At 38.9% G+C, this 22,565-nt stretch overlaps 1 protein-coding gene and 1 non-coding gene across 2 annotated transcripts; both read right to left on the reverse strand.

The window, feature by feature from the left end:
- Nucleotides 1–544: 544 nt before the first annotated feature.
- Nucleotides 545–5,811, reverse strand: LOC146646083 (uncharacterized). Its single transcript, XM_085391538.1, has 4 exons — nt 5,040–5,811; nt 3,445–3,645; nt 2,692–2,902; nt 545–932 (listed from the first exon to the last, which is right to left on the reverse strand). The coding sequence occupies exons 1-4, from the start codon at nt 5,794–5,796 to the stop codon at nt 680–682; spliced, it is 1,422 nt and encodes a 473-aa protein (XP_085247664.1). The 5' UTR covers nt 5,797–5,811; the 3' UTR covers nt 545–679.
- Nucleotides 5,812–19,026: 13,215 nt separating this feature from the next.
- On the reverse strand, nt 19,027–19,113 carry trnay-gua (transfer RNA tyrosine (anticodon GUA)). The gene is given in 2 exon segments: nt 19,027–19,062; nt 19,077–19,113. It is a non-coding gene; the product is annotated as a tRNA-Tyr (tRNA).
- Between the last annotated feature and the right edge of the window lie 3,452 nt (nt 19,114–22,565).

Below are 22,565 nucleotides of genomic sequence, written 5' to 3' on the forward strand. Positions count from 1 at the left end.
GAGTCTTTTCAGCTCTTCAAACTATCTTTAATTTTTCATCCAGAAAGCAAAACTCAGATGACCCAACAGCTAAACGTTTGCCTCTGACAGATGTGTCAGACACACAGGCTGATCCCAGCACAACTCTGTTTAAGAAAGAATTTTTTAAGGAGTTTTCAACGTAAACTGCCTTCTCAAAACATGACTTGCTGCTACTGTTCTTCATGTGTTACATTACGTAAACAGTACTGTCAGATCTTACAGAACAAAACGGGCTACTTGAATCAGTCACTTTGGGAACTGGAATAAACTGACAGATCTGATTATTTAAGAGCTTCTTATGTCTTTAAAGACCATGCCTGAGCATGTAAGGCATCGTTTAACAATGCACATAACTAACGTATTTTGTTTGTGGATTGCACCATTTTACAAACCAGCCAGACATAACATGATGCAACTGCTACTCTGCTCTTCTGTTTGTTGCAAAAAAAAAAAAAAAAAAAAAAAAAAAAAGTGTCACATTTCGGCCTATTTATTAGCTTTATGACCGAGAAGACCTTCAGTACTCCTGATCCATGGCTGCCTTCATATGCCTTCAGACAACGGGTCTTACCTCAGGTCTTCTTGACACTGCTCATTCTGGTGCAGTGCTTTTGGGAAGAAAAATAACTTAATTCCCACATTTCTGCCTCGCACCCGTTCAGTCTCCTTCCCACACACAGTCACATTCACGCAGTGGGTTCCTTTGCCGCATCGTTGTTATGACCGTGATCCTGTTCTCAGACAGCTCCTGCAGCTCACTGATCAGCTCCTGCACAGATGGGCTCGGCCAAGGGTGCCCGTTGAGGTAATCTCGGAGGATGAACGAACGCTCCACGATCAGCTCCAGCCGCACCAGGTGTCGCAGCTTGTGGAGGCTCAGCAGGTCTTTCTCTGGTTCCCGGCGGAAAAATCTGCAGGAAACAGGACAGGACTCGTTAACGTACCTCAAGAGCAGGTTCACAATATCTTATAGGGTTGTAGTAAGGTCATTTTCTTGTTTGCTTGTTGAAACGTCTTTAAACAGTAAATGGACTGGTACTTAAATAGCACCTTTCTTCTCCAGCTGAGAACTCAAAGCTCTCATTCACCCAATCGAACACACACATCCATACAAGTGCTTTTCTATGCCCAGGCGCCTTAATCCAACATCTCTTACACACGCACACATCCTGATTAAGGCATCAAAGCAACTCATGGTTCAGATTCTTGCCCAATGGAAATCTGACCACTGACTTTCGGATTGGTAGACAATCCACATCCTGAGCCACTGCCACCCTCATTTACTTATTAATAGGTCTATTGTAGGTCTTTGGGTCATGTGGACCTCATACCCTGTTATACAGATACAAAAAAAAAAAAAAAAAGGCCTGCAGCTTTAAAAAACAAAAAACAAAACAGGAAACAATTTTTTCCAGGAAAAAACAAACAAACTTATAGTTAATTTAAAATAGCTGATGCTAACTGAGCAGTTGTAGGGGGGGGACTTCCCGATTGACACAAGAAACAACTTGCACAAATCAAACTGCCACATCCGATCACCACTGAACGGACTAAGATTTCATCATGTATGGATGCTTTAGTGCCCTGTATATTTTGAGGCAGGTTATATAGAAGAGAAGTGCACATTTAAACAATCAGCATTTCTTAAATGACTGATTAATGCTTATTTTCATTTTTAATTAACAGTAGTTTGTGGAGACCTCTTCACTGGGATTTTATCCAAATCTTCCCTTACTTAGATCATTACATTTCTTGAAACATAATTTTATTACAGGGATTAGACATTTAAAAAAAACAAAAAGAACAAACTGTTCATTCACTGCAGAAAACTGTCCCCACAGATTAGTTCCCTGCAAAATCTTGAAATGACCAAATTTATCCAAATAATTTTGGGTAACCCAAATTTTCATTATCTGATGGGATAATCTGTTAGTTGAAAATGAATCTAAAATGTTTTATAACTGAATACTTGTTTTTAGCCATTCTTAAGGAAAAACCTAATGTTCTCAAATGAGAAGACATTATGCTTTACTTTATGATAAATAATACAGTCTGATCAACATTCTGATCAACACTCGCCTCACCCGCAAAGCCATCACAATTGTCAACGATGCAACCCACCCCGCGCACTGTCTGTTCAGCCTCCTGCCCTCTGGAAAGAGATACAGAAGTCTCCGCTCCCGCACTACCAGGCTCACCAACAGCTTCATCCACCAGGCTGTGAGACTGCTGAACTCTCTTCCCTCCCGGCTCCCAGCCAGCAGAATCACCAGATTGGCAGAAGTATAGTAGACAGATTGGACTCTACCCCCTCACACTCTCCAACAAGGAAACACTCTCTGAACCAAGAACTGAAAACATTCCTGACTTGCATTGCAATTGCACACACCTGCTGCTATATATATTTTTTTAGTATTCTTTTAGCACTATTTATATTATTATATTACTATTTATTATCTTATTGTTAGGGCTGTTTTTGTTTTTGTTGTGCATCTGCACCTTATTGTTGTCAATGCCTACGCATGGGACAGTGTGAAACGTAATTTCAATTCCTTTGTATGGCAAGTACATTTGAAGAAATTGACAAATAAAAGTATTCTATTCTATTCTATTCTAACATTCTCCTGCTTAGACTGCCAGGCAGAAAAACTAGGATGAACTAAGGCTCACCGTATCCTGAGTGTCTTGAGTTGAGGAAACAGCATAGGGATCCGTCTGCAGAGACTGCCACTGGAGCGGTTCTGTTCAATATCAAGGTGCTCCAGTCCTGGAACTTTAGGCGCAATAGAGTCCATGTCTTTCAGCGTTATGGCTACTCGCAGCGTCAGCCTGGTCACACTGGGTGGGATGGTGGTGGTATAGGTAGTGAGAGAATTCCCACCTACAAGGACAGAAAGCAGCACCAAGAGTTAAGGAGAAACTTGGATTTCGGGCGATCGTGGCTCGAGAGTTGGGAGTTCATCTTGTAGTTAGGTCGAGCCCCGGCTCGGACAGTCTCGGTCGTTGTGTCCTTGGGCAAGACACTTCAACTACCGCCTACTGGTGATGGCCAGAAGGGCCGATATGGCAGCCTCGCTTCTATCAGTCGGCCCCAGGGCAGCTGTGGCTACAACTGTAGCTGCCTCCACCAGTGTGTGAATGTGAGTGAATGAATGAATAGTGGAATTGTAAAGCGCTTTGAGGGTCTCGAAAAGTGCTATATAAATGCAATCCATTATTATTATTTCCCCCGCCTGAGGCTCAGTTCTGCTTTGAAAACCAGGAATTAAGATGCACTGACATTGCCAAATAAACTGCATATAACGATGCAGAAAGATGCTTTTTAAACCTGCGCAAAAAATATTAGTTGCCTAACAATTATGCAGTTGTCCCAGACCAACTAAAAGAAACCCACACAAACTGCAGAACAGCAGAGTTACTCACCGATGATAGTGAGAGATTTTAAGTGTTGCAGAGGACTCAGCCAGGCCTGCAGGCGACACTCAACGCCCTCTCTGATGTACCTGTACCTGACGGCCAGCGACTCAAGAGAGGTGAGACTTCTCAGCGCATTCTCTGACAGGGTGGTTTCTGGGTAATCCACCAGTTCCAGAGTGGTCAGCACAGGGCCACCGTAGCAGAACACTGCAGGACCAAAAAGTATGTTTATTTCTATATCCTAGCACAGGGGCGTCCAACTCCAGTCCTCGAGAGCTACTGTCCTGCAGCTTTTAGATGCATCCCTACTCCAACACAGGTGAATTAAATGATTGGATTACCTCTTCAGCATGCCATCAAGTTTGGCAAAGTCCTGGTAACAAGCCATTCATTTGATTCAGGTGTGTCAGAACAAGGATGCATCTAAAAGCTACAGGACAGTGGCTCTCAAGGACTGGAGGTGGACACAACGGACTTTGACCACAGTGCTGCACAGCAAATAAAACCATCTGCAGTTGTAATAGTATAAAACGTTGGGTAAAAGTTGCAGCAATTAAGTAAGAAACAGAACACTGCAGTATGCAGTAAGGGAAACTTGTCTTTAGTCACCATTTGTACATGACCTAATCTGCAGCTTGGCAGCAGAAGTATTTTTCTTTTGTTTAATCAGCCCTTTCAGGATATGTTAGTTTGTTGATATAGTGGCACAGCCATCTCATTATGCTGGATACTTTGTAATAAAAGCATTTACACAAACTAATCTGTTTGGCTTTGTTCTTCTCCTGGTTCTTACCATTGTTGCTGCGCTCGTCCCTCTGGCCCTCGTTTGGAGACAACGCACACTGCTTAAGCTGATGCAGTGGACAATGAGGCCCACTGTGTCAAATGCAGCACCGAGATACAGTAATACTAGTACAGCAGATTGGCCATATGTATCAAAACTGCAGTATCAAAACAAATTTCTCCAACACACTAAATTAAGTCTAAAATTTGGATTTTGAGTCATTTTCCTTTCCACTGCCATGTTTAAAACAAGCTGTCCCTGTCACTAAACAAATATTTGAAATTGTCATTTGAGGTAAAGTGAACTGACCAGCAGTAGTTCGTGTGATTAGGCTAGATCGCGGATTGCATTCAAGGTTTGTCTATGTGTAAGAGTGCAGGTGCAAAGCACACGTCTACAAAAAGTTGTTTCAACCTAGACAAATTCCCAGGAAAAACTCAGGGCTATGTGGCAACTTCAGCGTCGTCTGTACTGGGATTTGTAATGCTGTAACATAATGTACACTTACAAATAATAGTCAAACATTATCCTAAACACACTGCATTGGTGTTACTGGTGTTGCAAGTTTGCAAATAGGGCATTTTTATGTAATTTACAAGCTAGAGCATATCTATGTGCAATATTAGAATATTTAAGGTTTGTTAATAGTGACCTCCTGAGCCAACGTGCGTTAGGTCTCTTGATGGATGTGAAGGACAGCATAGAAAATCTTGAGGACAATGGCACAGTTCTTGGCTTACCAGCTCTAAAGCCTGGTTTTGATGCTTTGATAGCCTATACCACAGCAGTTTCCCGTTGGATGAGTGACGAGACTCACCTGGTTGGTCCGGGTCCGCTGGGTTGAAATAATCATCTGGCAGGGGCTCCGGCGGCTCCCCTTTCATCCCCCAGGATAGGTGTTTGAGCTTGGTCAGGTTCAGAAGCAGGTTGTGGAAAACACTGCAGGGCACTGGCCTGACCGTGTCCAGCCCGTAGCCCTCTCCCTGCTGGTGGAAGAGCAAGTACCGCAGGTTGACCAGGTGCGACACGCTGTTGATGAACTGCACCGTGTTGGGCAGACGGACGTTGCACACGCTTAACTGAGTCAGCCGCCTCCCCAGCTGGACTGCCAGATTGTGCCCCAGAACCGGCTCGTCCCAGATAGCGTTTCGCACCCCGACACCCCTCAGGTCGGGGAACCTGGAAAGGGCGTCCAAGTATTTCTCCTTATACTGCCGTCCTCCGTCCACAAACACAATGGTGGAGAGTGACGGGAGGAACTTCACGAGGCGTCGCCACTCTTTGCGCCCCAAATGCCGCACCGTTACTCGGGTGAGACTGCGGTAGTTTAAAGTGTCCCAGAAGCCGTACGTATAACGTCGGAGGTCGGACAGCACTACCGTGTAGTCTCTCCACAGAGACGGGTGGTCGACGAGATTCTTTAGGTGCTTGCAGCAGAAGCGGACAGTGTGTTTTTCCTCCGTGTTCAGGTAGCTGAGAACATAGACCCAAACTTCTGGTGGCAAAAGCTGTATCTGTTCCATAGTTAATGTTACTACCCGATCCGTACCGGAAACCCGATCGGTACCCCGCATGCGCGAAAGGTTTCTACTTCCGGTCGTAGCGTTTTACGATAGTTCTGGGTCAGAGTATCTGTTAAGATGTTAAGAATAACAAGTATATCTTAAAATGTTTGCAATAATGAAGCATTTCAGTACAATGTAGACAAAAACGAAAAATAAAAAGATAGTTACGGATCAGGACTCCCCGATCCTTACTGCGCATGTGCAGATGTTTTCTTCTTCTTCTGTTCGTTTAATGGCAGTGTACTCCCCAGTGTACGAGGATACCGCCACCTGCTGACCGAGCGAATAAACCCTATTATAAACTGAATTAGCGTCATTACAAACGTGTGTTAAATTTGATTTAGCGATAGTCGAGTGTGTTTATGCTTGTCTGTGAGGAGAGGATTGTTGGAATAGTGATGATGATGTGCGCTATCACTGTCAATTGTCAGTAAACACTTCATCTGGCTGATGAATCTACACGTGAGATATTACAAAGTCTGCATTATTAACTCTGTAATTAGGCGCCATTCTTCTTATTTTACGGCGCTGTTGCTCAATCGGGGGACGCTCTGTTGAGGAGAAAAGCATGAATTTCTTTGTATACGGATTATCCATTGTTTAAATGTCCCGGGCAGTCGAAGAGGAGGCAGAGCTGTTGAGAAATGCTAGGAGCTAACTGGGCGCTAACCGTATCTTTTTTTTTTTTTTTTTTTTTTTTTTTTAAATACTTTAATTAAATTTATGCACATATTACAATCTCTCGTTGGGAGACAACATTTGTGCAACAACATCTTGAAAAGGTTGAATAAGAAATCAAACGAAAAAAAAAAACCACATATATACATATACATAAATATATGAAGGCCATTTTTATGACATATAACAGTTTCCTTTCTGCGAACACTTTAACATACATGTGGCTTACTTAGTACACCAAAAACACAATCATTAAAAGGATAGAGATTGAGTCCCATTGTCGCATATCAAAGCAGCCTCTTTACATGAATCCCTCAGTAATTCTAAAGATGACAAAAAAGATTTTAATTCAATTTTCAATACAGTTAGGGAAGGTCTTTTACTTTGCCATTTGCATTTGTGTATGTGGTATTTGCCCATAATTATCACCACCTTGTGTAGCATGGACAGTTCCTTAGATGGATCACCATTATTATATAAAACTTGTGTTAGAGTCAGTGGGGTCATCCCATCTATTCTTATACTCAACCAGTCTACTAGATCTTGCCAAAAGTCAGTTGTTACTGAGCAGGAAAAAAACAAATGATCAATACTTTCCGCATTTTGTGAACAAAATCCACATGGCTCTACCTCAAACCCAAACCTTTTTTTAAGCATTTCGGCTGCTGGGTAATATCCATTAATTATTTTAAATTGCATTTCTTTGACTTTGGGGGGGATAGGCCATTTTAAAAAGTGCGTATATTTGTTCGTTATTTTAACATTACTCCCTTTTAGTTTTGTGTTACTGTTAAAGTCGTGAAATAATTTGTTTTTAAATATCTTGTTCATGGTTTTATTATTACAGTTTTTATCCGTCAAAAGAATCTGGTTTAGATGTAAAGAAGGTAGACTAATTTGTGCCTTAGAGTAATACAAATAACCTTGAATCAAACTCAACAGAGGTAAGGGGATTGCCTTACAAACCTTGTCATATTCTCTAAGGGAACACTGAATGTTAAACTTAGCATTAAAAACACCCACTGAGAGAAACTGACCCCTTTCATCAAGTAAGTCTGTTATAAAGATTATGTTTTTTTCAAACCACTCTTTAATAAACAATGACTTCTTATTAATTGTAATTGTTCTGTTATTCCACAAGGTGGAGCAATGTGGTGAAAAGTTATGGGCAAACACCATCTTCCAATAAGACAAGACCTGCTTATGATATTCTGACAGTTTCACAGGCAACTTCAATATATCAAAATCACATTTCAGGAGAAAATCCAACCCTCCCACCTTTTTGAAAATATTTTTTGGGATATGGAACCATATGGAGTCAGGTTTCAAGAGGAAGGCTTTTATCCAGTTTATTTTAAATACTCCAACCATTGATTGAAAATCAATTGACTTTATACCACCTTTAGCGTAATCTTTGACAAGTTGTGATTTTTTAATGTAATGTGTTTTATTGCGCCAAATGAATTGATAGATTATAGAGTTAATCTTTTTAATGCTTTTCGGGGTAATGTATAGTGAGTATGCTGGATAAACCATCTTTGAGACGCCCTCTGATTTGGATAATAGATTGCGTCCAAAAATTGTAATATCTCTCGTCAACCAATGATTTAGTGTTTTGGACATGCCATCAATTTTGTCTTTTAGGTTTTTTGATTCTCTAGTGTTGATGTCTTTGTCTAAATAGATGCCTAGATACTTAACTTCATTTTTCACTGGAATCGTCCTCATGCTATTTTCCAAACAATCATAAAGTGGCAAAAGTTCACACTTCTTTAGGTTCAGACACAAGCCTGAAGCTTTAGAAAAAATTGAAATGACATTCAATGCTTTCTCGAGTATTGATTTATCCTTTAAAAATATTACTGTGTCATCTGCAAACTGACTTATTTTCAGTTCAATATCAAAAATGTTTATTCCTTCGATGTCTGAATGGTTCACAATGAGGTAAGCCATTAATTGAGTGCAAAGAATAAATAATTTTGGAGAAATTGGGCAACCCTGTCGAATTCCACAGAATATGTCTATCCTAGATGTTATGCCTGGATTGAGCGAAACATAACTATAAATTTGCTTGTAGAACAGTTTGATCACTTTGCAAAATTTGTTTCCAAATCCAAAAAGTTCTAAAGATCTAAATAAAAAATTATGGTCTATTGAATCAAATGCTTTAAAAAAGTCAATAAATAGTATTAAACTTTCTGAATTAATAAAGGATCGATAGTCAATCATATCTAATATTAATCTTATGTTATTATGAATCTGCCTTCCTTTAATAAACGCTGATTGGCACTCATCAATCAATTTGGTTAAGACGCTTTTAAGCCTATTTGCATATACTAAGGCTAATAATTTGTAGTCGTTACATAAAAGTGTTATGGGTCTCCAATTGTCTAGCATTTGTAAATCTTTGTTTGGTTTGGGTAATAAGGTTATTAATCCTGTTTTCATTGTTGGGGATAGTTCTTCATTTTTTAAACAATCCAAAAAGCCATTAAATAACAAATCTTTAATGTCTTGCCAAAAGGTTTTATAAAATTCAATCGTTAAACCATCAATTCCAGGCGATTTTCCATTTTTCATTTGTTTTAGAGCTGTATCTAATTCGGATATTTTCAAATCTTCTTCTAACCATGTTTTATCATCCTCTTCCAATTTTTTAACCTGATCTTTAATCATATCAAAAAAGATATCTGCATTTTCTTTTTCAGTTCTTGATTTATACAGATTACTATAGAACATGTTAATTTCCTCACTTATTTTGTTTGGTTCCTCAATTATAGTACCATCCTTACTCAATTTAGTTATTTTTTTCTTTGTTTGTCTACGCTTCTCTAGACTATAGAAATAAGATGAATTTTTTTCTCCATGCTCAATCCACTTGGCTCTAGACCTTACATATGCTCCTTTAGCTTTAATCAAGTACACCTCATCTAGCTTATTTTGTAAAGATTGTAAGCGTTCTGACTCTTCCGCAGTCATACAGGGTTTACCACATAATAAATGAATTTGTTCAATTAGATTTTTCTGTTCACGTACGCGTAGGGCAGACACTTTCTTTCCCGTTTCTATAGCTAATTGTTTCACATTATATTTAAACCATTCCCATTTACTGACATTAGTCATGCTCATATTGTTAATTTCTGATTTAAGTTCTTTAACTTGTTTACAGAAGTCTTCGTTTTGTAATAAACTATTGTTAAATTTCCATATGTTGTCAGATCTTTGTTGTTTACGTAGAGATAATAAGAGACTTATCAGACAATGATCAGTAAGTGGGGTTGACTGTCTCACATTTCGTAACATATGATGATACTGTTTGGGAGACAAGCCAATAATCTAATCTTGAACATACGTTTTTATTTGATGGACTAAACCAAGTATATTTCTTCGTATTTGGGTTTGTCATCCTCCAATAATCGATCATATTGGTTGTCGTACAAAAGTCACAAGTAATGCTATCGTGTTCTGGTTGATTTCCTCTTTGTGGTTGTCTGTCAAGCCATGAGTTAGGAGCCAGGTTAAAATCGCCTCCAGTTATCACCTGGGTAGAACCATATGTAGTACTCCACTTTGCAATTAATTTACTTAAGTTAGACATCATATTTCTATTTAGCGACCTGTTATTGTATCCATACACGTTAATAAGAATAATTTTCTGTTCACAGACTTCTACCAACACCATGATCCAATGCCCCATTCCGTCGCTTTTATGATCAATAACTCTCCCTGCAAATTTGTTGAATAAGATCATAACTCCTGCTGAGTGAGTAGTACCATGTGAATAAAGAATACTATCTCCCCATTGATGTTTCCAAAATGTTTCCTCTTCCTTACCAGAATGTGTTTCTTGTAAAAACAAAATGTTTGCCTTAATTTCCTTGCAGAATAAGAACATGGCCTTACGTTTGACATTGTTTTTTAAGCCTCGAACATTTAAGGAACTTAATAGAACAGCCATCTATAAGATAAAGAAAAAACAAAAACAAAAAACGCAGGAACAAAATACAAAACAAGAACAGTAACGGCTTCCTTGGCACTTACTAGAAGAAAAAAAAGTGCTTGAAGCAGGAATAAGCCTAGTGTCCTACCTATGTAATCATAACAGTACTCCGACCCTATCACAGTACTACCCCTTTATATATGCGGCAATTTTAGCTCTGTATAGCTCACATTTAACTACGACTTTGCTTTTTGACCCTCTCCTATTTTTTATTTGTGTATTTTTAACAGATATGTATATATAAACATATATATACACACATACATACCCACATTTTATGGTTAACTTGTAGTGACTTCTTCAAGTGCATCTCACAGATCGATCCTTTTACCGTCTATTATTGCATAACCCTCCTTTAGGAATGCTCTTTTGCCGTTGTTTCGAGCTTCCTGCACCTTGGGCCACAGCTTGATCCGAGCTTCACGGTCTTCTTTGGAGAAGTCCTCTTTAAATTTTATGTTCAGTTCTTTGCAGACCCTGGCCTCTTTGGATTTCCTCCATACTTCATCCCTTGCCGTCCTCATGCTGAACTGTATGATGATTGGTCTTGGCACCTTGTTGCTCACTGCATTGTCTTTCTTCCCCAGTCGGTGTACTGTATCAACCATGAGCTGCAGTTTTTCCACTGATACAGGAACCACTCTTGTTAGAATGCCGATCACTGTTTCACGTGTATTCTCGTTGTCCTTCTCTGTCAGACCCAAAATTCTGAGGTCCCATCTTCTGCGGTAACGTGCACTCTCCCGACAGCTCTCCTTTAATTCTTTGTTTTCCTTCATCAGCGACTCCACCTTCGTCGTCAGCTTGTCAATTTCCTCTCTGTTTTTTTGGGTCGCCTGTGTATTTACTTCAATGCGTTGTTCGAAGGCTTCCAACTTCTTTTCAAGCGAATCAAACCTTTCCTCGCATCTCTTTGTGAAGCCAAGTAAAACTTCATATACATTCTCGATGCTCACCTGCTTCTCAGTTATTTTGCTTTTCATTTTTTTGGGATTGGGACTTGGTAACGGAGTGTGGTCACCTATGGGTCTTCCGATCTCTTTCTGAAGTTCCATCTCTTCTATATCTTCATCCTCACATGCTTCCCGCATAGCAGCAAGGTCGGAGAGGCTACCTGTTAGTTTGGGGTTAGCCATTTTTATCGCTCTAAGTTTATCTTTGTGTCTGCCTGAAGGTCTGTCAAAGTAACTTCCAGGGGGTTTCGCTTGCGTTCTACTTCCTTTGGAGTAACAGTTTGTCAGTAAAGTATTTTACAGGACATCAAAATCACGTTTCTTAATCAGACCCGCAGATTGTACAACCGCTTATTCCGCCATCTTTCTCTCCCCCGGGCGCTAACCGTATCATTCAAATATTTTTTTTATTTTTTTTTATTTTTTTTATTTTTTTTTTCTTTTATTAGTAATATAAACATACAAACAAAATGCACCATATATTACAGATTCAGAGAATAAACATTTCTTACATATTAGGAACTTTCATGCATAGTGAAAATAAAATATAAAGATGGGGTCACATAAATTAACAGATTATTAACTCACTAAATCAAAATCTTCTACAAAGGAAACAAAAAAAGCAGCCTTTTTCTTTTTAACTAAAGTCAAAGATTTAACCAACAGGTTTAGGTCGTTTTTCCAGTGAGCCAGTGTTGGTTTAATCTTAAAAAAGCGACATTTATGTATAAAATACTTACACAAGATTAATAACACATTAACACCATAATTAGCTTTCTTTTCTTTCAAAAACACTCCAAACATTATCATATTTAAGGTAAATGGGGTAATTTGAATCCCACTGGAATAAAGCCAGGTATGAAAATCCAACCAAAATATTTGTATAAAATTGCACAAAAAGAATAGATGGTCCAAATCCTCCTCTTCTGTTTCACAAAATACACAATTACCCGTTTCTATTTTGAATCTATCACTAAGGAGTCTATTTGTCGGGTAAATTTTATTCAAGATTTTAAATTGGACTTCTTTCCCTTTAGGAGGGATAGGGAAGGTGATATAATCAGTTCTTATTCTTTCAATTTCTTCCCTTTGGAAATCTTTTAATATGTAATTACGTCTAAGTAAATTTGGAGAATAAAGACTCCTTAATGAAGATCTAAGAAACTTATTGTTGCATTTAACATCACAAAATCGAATACCATCTATATATAATTGCCTTAACTTGGGGGAGATGTCAGAATATATTATATCATTTACAACTATGTTTTTAAGTGACAATGGAATGGATTTTATAACCCGATTAAATTTACTTTTAGAACATTGGATATTAAACTTTTGGCAAAAATCTTGATGTCCTAGAACATGTCCTTCCTCATCTACAAAATGGGCAATTGCCCAAACACCTTTTGATAACCAATCTTGAATAAAAATAGATTTTCTGTTCATCAGTATATATCTATTGTTCCAAATTGGGCAATTATGTGGAGTGAAATTATGTTTAAATAACATTTTCCAATAAAGAAGGACCTGTTTATGGAATTCAGAGAGTTTAGCAGGTAGCTTAGTAATTTCAAAGTCACACTTTAGGAGAAAGTCGATACCCCCTAGTGTGTTAAAGACCTTACTTGGTATAAAAAACCAAATGGAGTGTGGATTATTTAGGAAGGATTTTAACCATTTAAGTTTCAAAACACCATTCATTATGTCAAAATCAATTGCGTTTCCACCGCCTTCAATGTATGGTTTAACCAAATCATCTTTAGATATATAATGGCACTTATTCCTCCAAATAAAATTAAAATTCAAGCTATTAATTGTTTTAATAACTTTATTCGATATTGATAGAGAGTAAGCTGGATATATAAATCTAGATAAACTATCCATTTTGGTTAATAATATTCTTCCAAAAATTGTGATGTCTCTTTGTAACCACTTATTTAGGATTGTCTTACATTTGTCAACATTATCTAAAATATTTACTTTTTCTAAGACTTTGTGATCTTTTGAAATTGTGATGCCCAAATATTTTACCTCCCTCTTCACCTTTATATCGTACAGTAATTGTGAATTACACTCCTTTAATGCCAATAATTCACATTTATTTAAATTTAACTTTAAGCCTGAAGCTTTTGAGAATGTAGTGATTATTTGTTTTACCAGGGGAATCTGATGTTCATTTTTTAAGAAAAGAGTAGTGTCATCCGCAAGTTGACTAATTATTAAAGAATTGTCCATAATCTCAATTCCGGCAACGCTGCTGTTTTTAATTAGAATTGCGAGCATCTCCACAACCATTATGAACAACAACGGAGAGCTTCCACACCCTTGCCTAATTCCTCTTTTGACGCCAAATCTTTTACCAGTGCCATAGCCTAATGACACAGAGCTATTTATATCATTATACAGTATATCTATTATCTTCCTAAATTTATCCCCAAATCCAAATCGAGTTAGTGTTTCTAAAATAAAAGGATGTTCTACTGAATCGAAAGCTTTATAAAAGTCCAAGAAAAGAATAAAACTGTCATCACTAATCAGATCATTGTAGTCCAGTAAGTCTAAAACCAATCTGATATTATTATGAATGTTCCTGTCTTTCAAAAACCCTGATTGTGTCTCACTAATTATACTTGAAACCCCTTGTTTGAGCCTTGTTGCAACTGAGCTAGAGAAAATTTTATAATCTGTATTTAATAAAGTTATGGGCCTTAAGTTATCCAATTGTCGTTTATCTTTGTTTGGTTTAGGAATTAATGTAATTAATCCTTGTTTCATGCTAGACATCAATTCTCCCTTTTCAATACTGGCCAGTATAGCTTTGAATAAAATTTCCCATAAGTCTTCCCAAAAAAATTGGAAGAAATTAACTGTCAGCCCATCTGGACCAGGGGATTTATTAAGTGCCATTTTCGTAACAGATGCATCTAATTCTTCAATTCTGAAGTCAGATTCACATAATTCCTTAAATGATTCATCAATTTTAGGGATCAGATTATCTATTTGATCAAAAAAGACATCACAATCTGCTTGGGAGAACTGTGAGGAGTATAAATTGGAATAGAATGTATAAGTTTCATTCTCCAAAATTTTAGGGTCGTCACATTCAATGCCATCAATTAACAGAGAAGATATAAAATTTCTTTTCTGTCTGCTCTTTTCTAAATTAAAAAAATATGAAGAATTTCTTTCCCCCTCCTCAATCCACTTGGCCCGTGAACGCACAAAAGCTCCTTCTGCTTTATTTAGGTAGAGCTGATCTAATTTAGTTTGCAACTCCATAAGTTTACTCCTTTCTTGGGTATTTAGATCATCTTTACTACAGCAATAAGTAATTTCTTGGAATAATTTACATTCATATTCTCTTTGCTTTTGACTTATGTTTTTACTGAATTGAATACTAAATTCTCTAATTTTGAATTTAATGAATTCCCATTTATTGATATATCCTACAATTAGATGATCAGCCATAATATCTTTTATAATTTTTTTGACTATGTTGCAGTAGTCTTCATTTTGTAAAAGTTTGGCATTGAACTTCCAATAAGTTCTTTTATTTGATTGTCTAATTTCCGATTCTAAGCACAGTTCAATAAAGCAATGATCAGATAGAGGTGCATTTGACATTGCAACTTTTACAGTGTGGCTAAGAATGATGTCACTTCCTAGCCAATAGTCTATTCTAGATTTACAAGCTCCATTTGGTTTAAACCAGGAAAAGCTCTTAATTTCTGGATTTCTTACTCTCCAAATATCTGTCAAGTTGTTATTAATCAAAAATTCTATAATTAGGTTATTTTTTTGTGGTCTACCTGTCCTTGAGGGCCATCTATCAGTCCATTCATCAGGAGTCATATTCCAATCACCACCCATTAAAATGTATTCTGTAGGGTATCGACCTTTAAGTTCAAAAATATTTGAAGTTATATCTTCTAACATAATTTTATTCTGACTTTCATTGTTATATCCATAAACGTTGACTAAAATGAAAAACAAACTTTCAACTCTCATTACAGCAATCAACCAATGACCATTCAAGTCAGTTCGTTGTATTACAAGATCCCCGGGAAAGTTATTGAATAAAATTGCTACACCCCCCGACCTCATTGAGCCATGGCTAAACAGGATTTTGCTACCCCATTGGTTTGACCAAAAAGATACATCACTATCAGATGAATGAGTCTCTTGTAGAAAAATACAGTTTGATTTTTTACCTTTGCAGTACAAAAATAAGGCTTTTCTTTTAACAGATTCTCTTAAACCCCTAACATTTAAAGAACCAAAACAAATGTTAACATTCAACATGAACTATAGACAGAATATCACTCACCACGTGAGAAAAAGAAGAAAAAAAAAGTACTAAATGCTGAGCTCCTCAGACCGCAAACAAGTTTCCACTATTTCAGTTTTTGTCATTTTTAGTTCTCCTGTCTTTCCTCAACTTTGCGTCCATCAATGAAGGCATGTGGACCACGAAAGTAGGCCCGTTTACCCGCACGTCTTGCTTCCTCCACCAGAGGCCATAGGCGCTGTCGATCTTGTATGTCCTCCTGCGGCAACATCTCCGCGAAGCTGATGCCTTCTTGCTTGCAGGTTGAAGAGTCTTTGGTGCGCCTCCACAATTCTTCTTTAATTCGCCTCTGTGTGAATAGAATAATGATGTTTCTGTTTCTGCCATCAACTCGTTTCCCTAAGCGGTGGACAATATCAACGGCCTCTTCTAAGTTCAAGTCAGGGGCAATCTTCTGAAGCGTTTGCAAAACCTTCACTCTAATGTTTTCATCTTTGTCTTCCTTCACCCCTTTCAGTTTTAGGCACCACCTCATTCGGTAGCGCTCTTGTTCTCTCACTCTTCTTTTCAAGTCTTCATTTTCTTTAAGCAGCTGTTCATTCGTATTTGCCAGTTTAACAACTTTCAATTTGCAATCAACTATCTCTGCAGCATTAAACTCTACAGCCTTAGCCAAGCTGGCAACCATAGCTGCACTTTGTTTGTTTTGTTCCTTGATATCCTCCAGTTGTGCTTCAAATTTTTTGTCAAGTCCCATAATGGCTTCAAAAATAGTTTTATTGGAGATATCATCTTCCTTCTCTGAAGATTTTGTTCTTTTCTCCTCTGGCGGTTGTTTTGAAGGAGTTGGCGGCGCCGAGTCTGTTCCCCGTTCTCGCTTGTTTAGGCCCACGTTGGCAGCTTCAGTGCTAGCATAGCCATGGTCACTGACTTTAGCATGCGACGACGTCTTAACAATGGGGTTTGACGGCACAAATTGCAGCTTTGCATTCTTAATAACCTTTTGGGCATCCATAGTTATAGTTCGAGTGGAAAGAGAATAAAGTTACTTAGTAAATTTTGCGGTCTTTCGGAGCTCCTGAAAAAACACGACTGTTCAAGCCGCCATCTTGGTGCCTCCCGTATCATTCAAATATATTGAATGTCGCAATGTTGGCAAAGAGAGGAAGTAACGTAAGATTTGCGCATGCGGGGTACCGATCGGGTTTCCGGTACGGATCCGTACCGGAAACCCGAGTTTCAAGTGCTATAGTCTTGCTAAAAAAAAAAAAGACTTCTATAAATTATTATTATCATTTCGTTTCAACAGGTATACTGGAAACTGATCTGCAAGCAGAGCTTTAGTCCTCATAATGTTGTATTTGTATGTTGAATGTTGTATTTAGGGGGAAAAAAATCTTTATTTTATGGAAACAGGCCCAAAAAAATGAATGTGGTCGGAAATTCAATAACCGAATTAAAGTCGCTCAACATCACAATCTGGAAAGTTTTTATCAAGGAATTTCATTTATGATGTCTATGTAGTCCTTTATTTTTTGTCCAATGTCTGATATGTCCTTTGAAATTGTTATGCCGTATATATAGTTATATGGCGTTTGTTTTAGTTTTTTTTGTTTGTTTGCTTTTGTATCAACAGCTATATTCACCTTGGGGAAAAACGCGTGAGGCCAAGCAGCCAGACCCAGCTAGGTCTGGATTCTTGGATCCAGAAGTTTCTTCCCTTTCATGGATTATTCATTATAATATTTAGAATTTATTCAGTGTATTATGAGAACTACAAAGATGAGATAATGCTGCAGGTTTCCATTCAGGTTCAGTTGTGCTGCATTGTAGTCACCTGCAGGAAACCAGAGCAAAACAGAAAGAGGCATTATCACCAGTATTTTCATCAGCTGCCTTAATGTTTGACAGATTAGTACTTGTTGTTAAGCTGTATAGAGTAGTGCACATGTAGGCTAGATTTGTGAACAATACATCATTAAGAATCATTCAGACTGATTTGAAACCTGAACATTTGAAATAAACTCAGTAAAAAAACCAAACAAAAAAACCCACTGGAACAGCTGGCTTACAGTTTGTGAGTGTCAGCCGAGAATACTGTGAGAATATTTACAGTCCTCTCAGTAATTTATCTTTTTTAAAATTCTGTGTTAATGCAGGCGTTAATACAGGATTGTCGAAGTGTATGCTTCTATTTATTTTAGTGTTGCTCTCCTTAAAAGTGTGGAGAGAGGCAGAAACATGTTGCTGTTTGCAGATCTTTAATAGTGCAATCTGCACAGAATCTGAAGAAGAGAGAGAGATGAGATAGCCTTTATTTGTCAGTTGCAGGTCTTTTGCCCACAACCGAGATGACAGACCTTGCCGACCGTACATACAATACAAACATCACATTGGGGAGACAGGTCAGGCCAGGTAGCGAGGAAAAAAAACATTGAAATGTGGAACACAAAAGGATAATACAGGAATGCACAGGTATCAACACACCATAACACAATAAACACAGACAAGCAACATGGGAAAGAGTTCCAGTGTGTACATCTGATCTGGGACCGCTGCAATCTTTCGACGGCGCCTCCAGCTGACCCGATGTCTACATCATGGGGGAGGTAAGCATTGGAGGTGGCGTTGGATAGGGAGGGTGATGCGTCGGTGAGTGCTTATCAGTATATGTATGTGTGTGCGTGTCCATAGTTCAGCTGAGACAGTGTCCTTCGCCCTGCCAGGCTAAGTAAACAGTCTTCCAGCCAACCCAGGTGGCCTGGTAGGGAATGGGAAGGAACAGACTCAACACAGTCGTTATCAGGGAGTTTTTGTTCGGCTCCAGCCTTGAGCTCCGGCCTTGAGCCCACAGCTGGTGCCGAAGGGGTAGCCGCATTATGATGGTAATTTTTCTTTTGCAAACAACTCATGAGAATTTCAAGCTGTTTTTAACACTCCGAGTCCAGCATAATGCATAATATTCACAATAAGTGCAGTAACAGTTATTAGTTAGTGACCTGGGAGGCCCGATGACTCTCTATTTGTAAACAATTATTAGAAGCGAACATGCTTCAGGTCAGTACAGTCAATGAAGTACAGCTAATGTTTGAACTTCAAACAGACTTCCAACTTTGTCTGACATCATAAAATTCAGTCTCTGGTGGGACACTCCCATAGGGCTTAAAATCTCCACCAGTTGCTCTTAGAACTGAAGAAGCTTCTCAGATGAGAGGTGAAACGTCTTGAAGGAAGCTTAAAGATGTCCAGACGCTTTTCTTTGAAAGCTCCTTAGACTACAATGACCGATAGCCTTCTTGACAATTTAGTGTAAAAGTATGTCCTTCGAGCCGGATTTGAACCAGCGACCTAAGGATTTCAGCTACTGCCTCTACAGTCCTCCGCTCTACCAACTGAGCTATCGAAGGCACGTCGATGTTTAGCCTCACGCAGGACAGGCTGATGGGTTCAGTCAGGGTGAAGTTATCCATGCGTGTGGTTTGGCTAATGAACGCCGGCCTTCACCTGACTGCTCGTCTTTAGCTAATGATGTTTCCTTTTTCCTCCAGCACGTTTGAGGTTTGTGGTGATGACCACGTGACTGATTCAGGAAGTGGTTCACAGGTTTGGCGTGCGATTCAAATTCTTCTCTTTTCTTGGCAAATCTTTTGTGTGATGAAACCAGCAAGAAAGCGGAGATTTCCCCCTCTCTGGGGAGATTTTGAACTGATCTCGCCTGATAAGGTATTGTGTAATAAGGTCATTTATTAGTAATTAAACTAAGTAATAAAGTATAAAGTACACAGCGGATCCCGTGTTGTTATTTATTTCTTCCAATTTCTGGTATATTAAAAGGCGAAGTGTCTGTTGTGTTCAAAAGAACTTGGATTCAAAAATCCAGGTAAGCCGTTTAGGACGCAGTGATAAGACTGTATACAAACATAAAATTGCACAGTTCGTTTGTATTAGACACCATTAATTTATGTTTAAAATGTGACTTAATTAGGGACATCTGTAACTGAATATTGCCTTTTTCTTTCCTCATCAGGGGAGAAGAATGACGTGGATTTTCCCCATTTTCTCTGAAAACTATGGTTTTCAGGACACACATCCAAAGAGAAAGCCATGGTCATTGTGTCCAAGGCATCTGCAGTTAGTTCATCAGATATGTGGACCCCTATCAACACTGATACGTATCTAGCTGTGACGTGCCATTTTATACACGCAAGCAGCTCTTTGCATTCTGTTTTCCCTGCAGCAAATGCTGCTGAAAATTTAGCAAAAGTAGAAGCAGCACTTGTGTCAGAATGGGGTATTACACACACTTTTAATGCCTTGTGACTGATGTGCGTGGCACAAATTGTGTGGCGCAAAGTTTAAATTGACACATTAAAAAGGGCTCCTGACTATATAACTCTGTTGCCTGACATCTGGGCAAACTGTAGGAAGACAGTGGGTTATTTCAAGAGCACTTTCCACTGGAAACATCACTTTACTTTTTTATTATAATATTCTACACAACACCATGTTGTTTAGGTTGCTGCTGCAATGATACTGGAAATAATCATTTTTTTGTTGGCTACTTTTATAGAGGAGGCTGACACAAGTGCTGGAGCAAATGGGCCAGCTAGCATTGAAGCTAATTCAAGAGGTGGATACATGCTAGAACAGCACATAGCATAATGCGCCGACGTGTTCATGACCTCAGGGAATGCGTAAAAGTAGCTTTGGCAGACTTACACACTGACATTGCCCCACTCTCATCAGAACACTATGAAATTATTGCAGGATGTCTAAGAGTGCCGTCCATATTTAATGATACCACAGGTAAGCTGTTAGAGGAGAAGAGAGGGTCATCATCAAATTTCAGTCATTCAGAGGTTTTACAAGGTAAAGCAGGAGATGCAGGGAAGAGGCAAAATTCTGAATATACTGCTGTTATAAGAAACAGCGTCCTTCCTCCTCCTCATCATCATTACAACCCCATATATCAGAAGCATTTCAGCCTGTGAATGAATGTATATGGATACATTCTAATTATTTTGTTGTATTTAGTCACTTGGAGCCTGTTTGCTTTGGTAGCAAACGTCATTTGGACCCCACAGTACTGCAGATGAGGAACAGTACTGTGGAAAAGATGTTATTTTTGTTTACAAATTAATAAATGTTGTCCCTATTTTACATGTAACATGTCCTTAATAATTAAAGCACATTCACATCACAACTTTCTCCCTAGTTTGTTTCCACCATATTCATAAGTTCAGAATTCATGTATTGGCGTCACAAACATTCATTTCATCAATTCAAAGCTCCCTCCTGGACTCCCACTCTCTGTTGGGCTCACTTTTTTTTCTTTGCAAGCAACATTCGTCCCTCAAATTTTTACAGGTGCACTTTCTCTCAGGTCAGTAGTGATGGTTTCATTAAACTCCCTCTACTTTCTGATTACTAGTCCTTATATTAAGGCTATGAGTATTATTATACTGAGGTGATGATTGTTATTTGCTCACTGATAAATTAAAAAACTGGTGAAAAAGTATCTTGAAATGCACAGAAGAAATCAACAGCAGGGTGGTTACAGTGTATCTACCTGCTTCATTTAACAAAGAATCATAAGTCCCCCATCTGTTTGCCTGGTAACCAAATACCGGTCGATCCAGGTCGTGTCCTGTGATGCTCCTCAGATGGATCAGCGCCAGATGTTCATACGCCTGCATGACTACAAATGTCAGTGATACAAGCCTGTAGTTATTTAATGCTATGATGGATGTGTTTTTTGGGGATTGGAATTTAGGTGGACCTTTGAAAGCATGATGGCGTTTGACAGGGTTGAAAAGTCTAGATAGAAGCCAGCGGGTCAACACAGATGTGGAGGGGTGAGGTCTGTGGCTCCGCTGCAGAGGAGGGGGGGGGGGGGGGGGGGGTGACAGGGAGGCTGGCAGGGCATCTGGGAGCTATTTGCTAATCATGCTCTCCCTATTTCAGTGGGGACGCGACAGCTGGAACGTTGTCATGAGCAAGAGTAGGAGTTTTTGTGGTGTAATCACACTGAAAAATAAACCATCACTTCCCTGCAAACACAGGCTGTGTGTGTGTGTGTGTGTGTGTGTGTGTGTGTGTGTGTGTGTTGTACTGGGTCTGTAACACCTTTTGTTACAACAGACTTTAAAATGAAATGGCAAAACTCTCTCTGGGCATGATGCTTTCCTGATTTTGTGTCACTTCACTACTACTTCACTTGTTACGTATGCAGGCTGAGTTTCAGGAGGAAGGGTAATGCTTGGTCTATGCTTCAGTGGGAAATCTACGCCATACCTTGCACCATAACCGGAAACTTCTTTTAAACCTATGATGTAACCTTCCACGTAGCCTGAAGTGCACCTCCACAGAAATGTAGCTACATGTCGGGTCAATGCAGCCTGAAATGATCCAAATGGCATTAAAGGTTGCGGTGTAGGGTTAGAGGAGTTTTTGGTTATGTCGTAAGTGAGGACATACGTTTCCTGTAGAAGTCTAAATCAAGTTTAACAGAGGCGTATTCTTACCTGAGGTGGGGTAGTGTGTGGACAAGGGCAGGAATGTGTCCCTTTTAAAAGTGCATTAGAACAAGTTCTTGGCTGGAGGGGGATGGTTTCCTGTAGTCCTGTAGGCTTTTCCACACTGATGCAGGGTCATTACTCAAGAAACCTGCTGTCAGCTTTTCAACACAGCGTCTTTCGGCAACTTAAATCTCCTTTCAATTCCCCAGTTTGTTGTCGTCTTGGTGCTTATTTTATCGAAATGAAATTATCATGTCTTTTTTTTCTTTCTCTGAGAATTTGGGGGAATGGAGATGAGGAGTGGTCAGTGCAGAGCAGCCTTGAAATAGTTTTCTTACCAG

This window comes from Rhamphochromis longiceps, linkage group LG19 (genome assembly GCF_057381845.1).
Source record: "Rhamphochromis longiceps isolate RC_006_pf linkage group LG19, R_longiceps_female_GT1.1, whole genome shotgun sequence".
NCBI classification, from domain to species: Eukaryota; Metazoa; Chordata; class Actinopteri; order Cichliformes; family Cichlidae; genus Rhamphochromis; species Rhamphochromis longiceps.

Coding starts and splice junctions, on each gene's coding strand:
- LOC146646083 (XM_085391538.1), bottom strand. CDS start 5,796: ATGCGGGGTACCGATCGGGTTTCCGGTACGGATCGGGTAGTAACATTA. Junction 3,646..5,039: donor AGCGGACCCGGACCAACCAG/GTGAGTCTCGTC, acceptor TTGGTCCTGCAG/TGTTCTGCTACGGTGGCCCT. Junction 933..2,691: donor CTCAAGACACTCAGGATACG/GTGAGCCTTAGT, acceptor TGTTTCCTGCAG/ATTTTTCCGCCGGGAACCAG.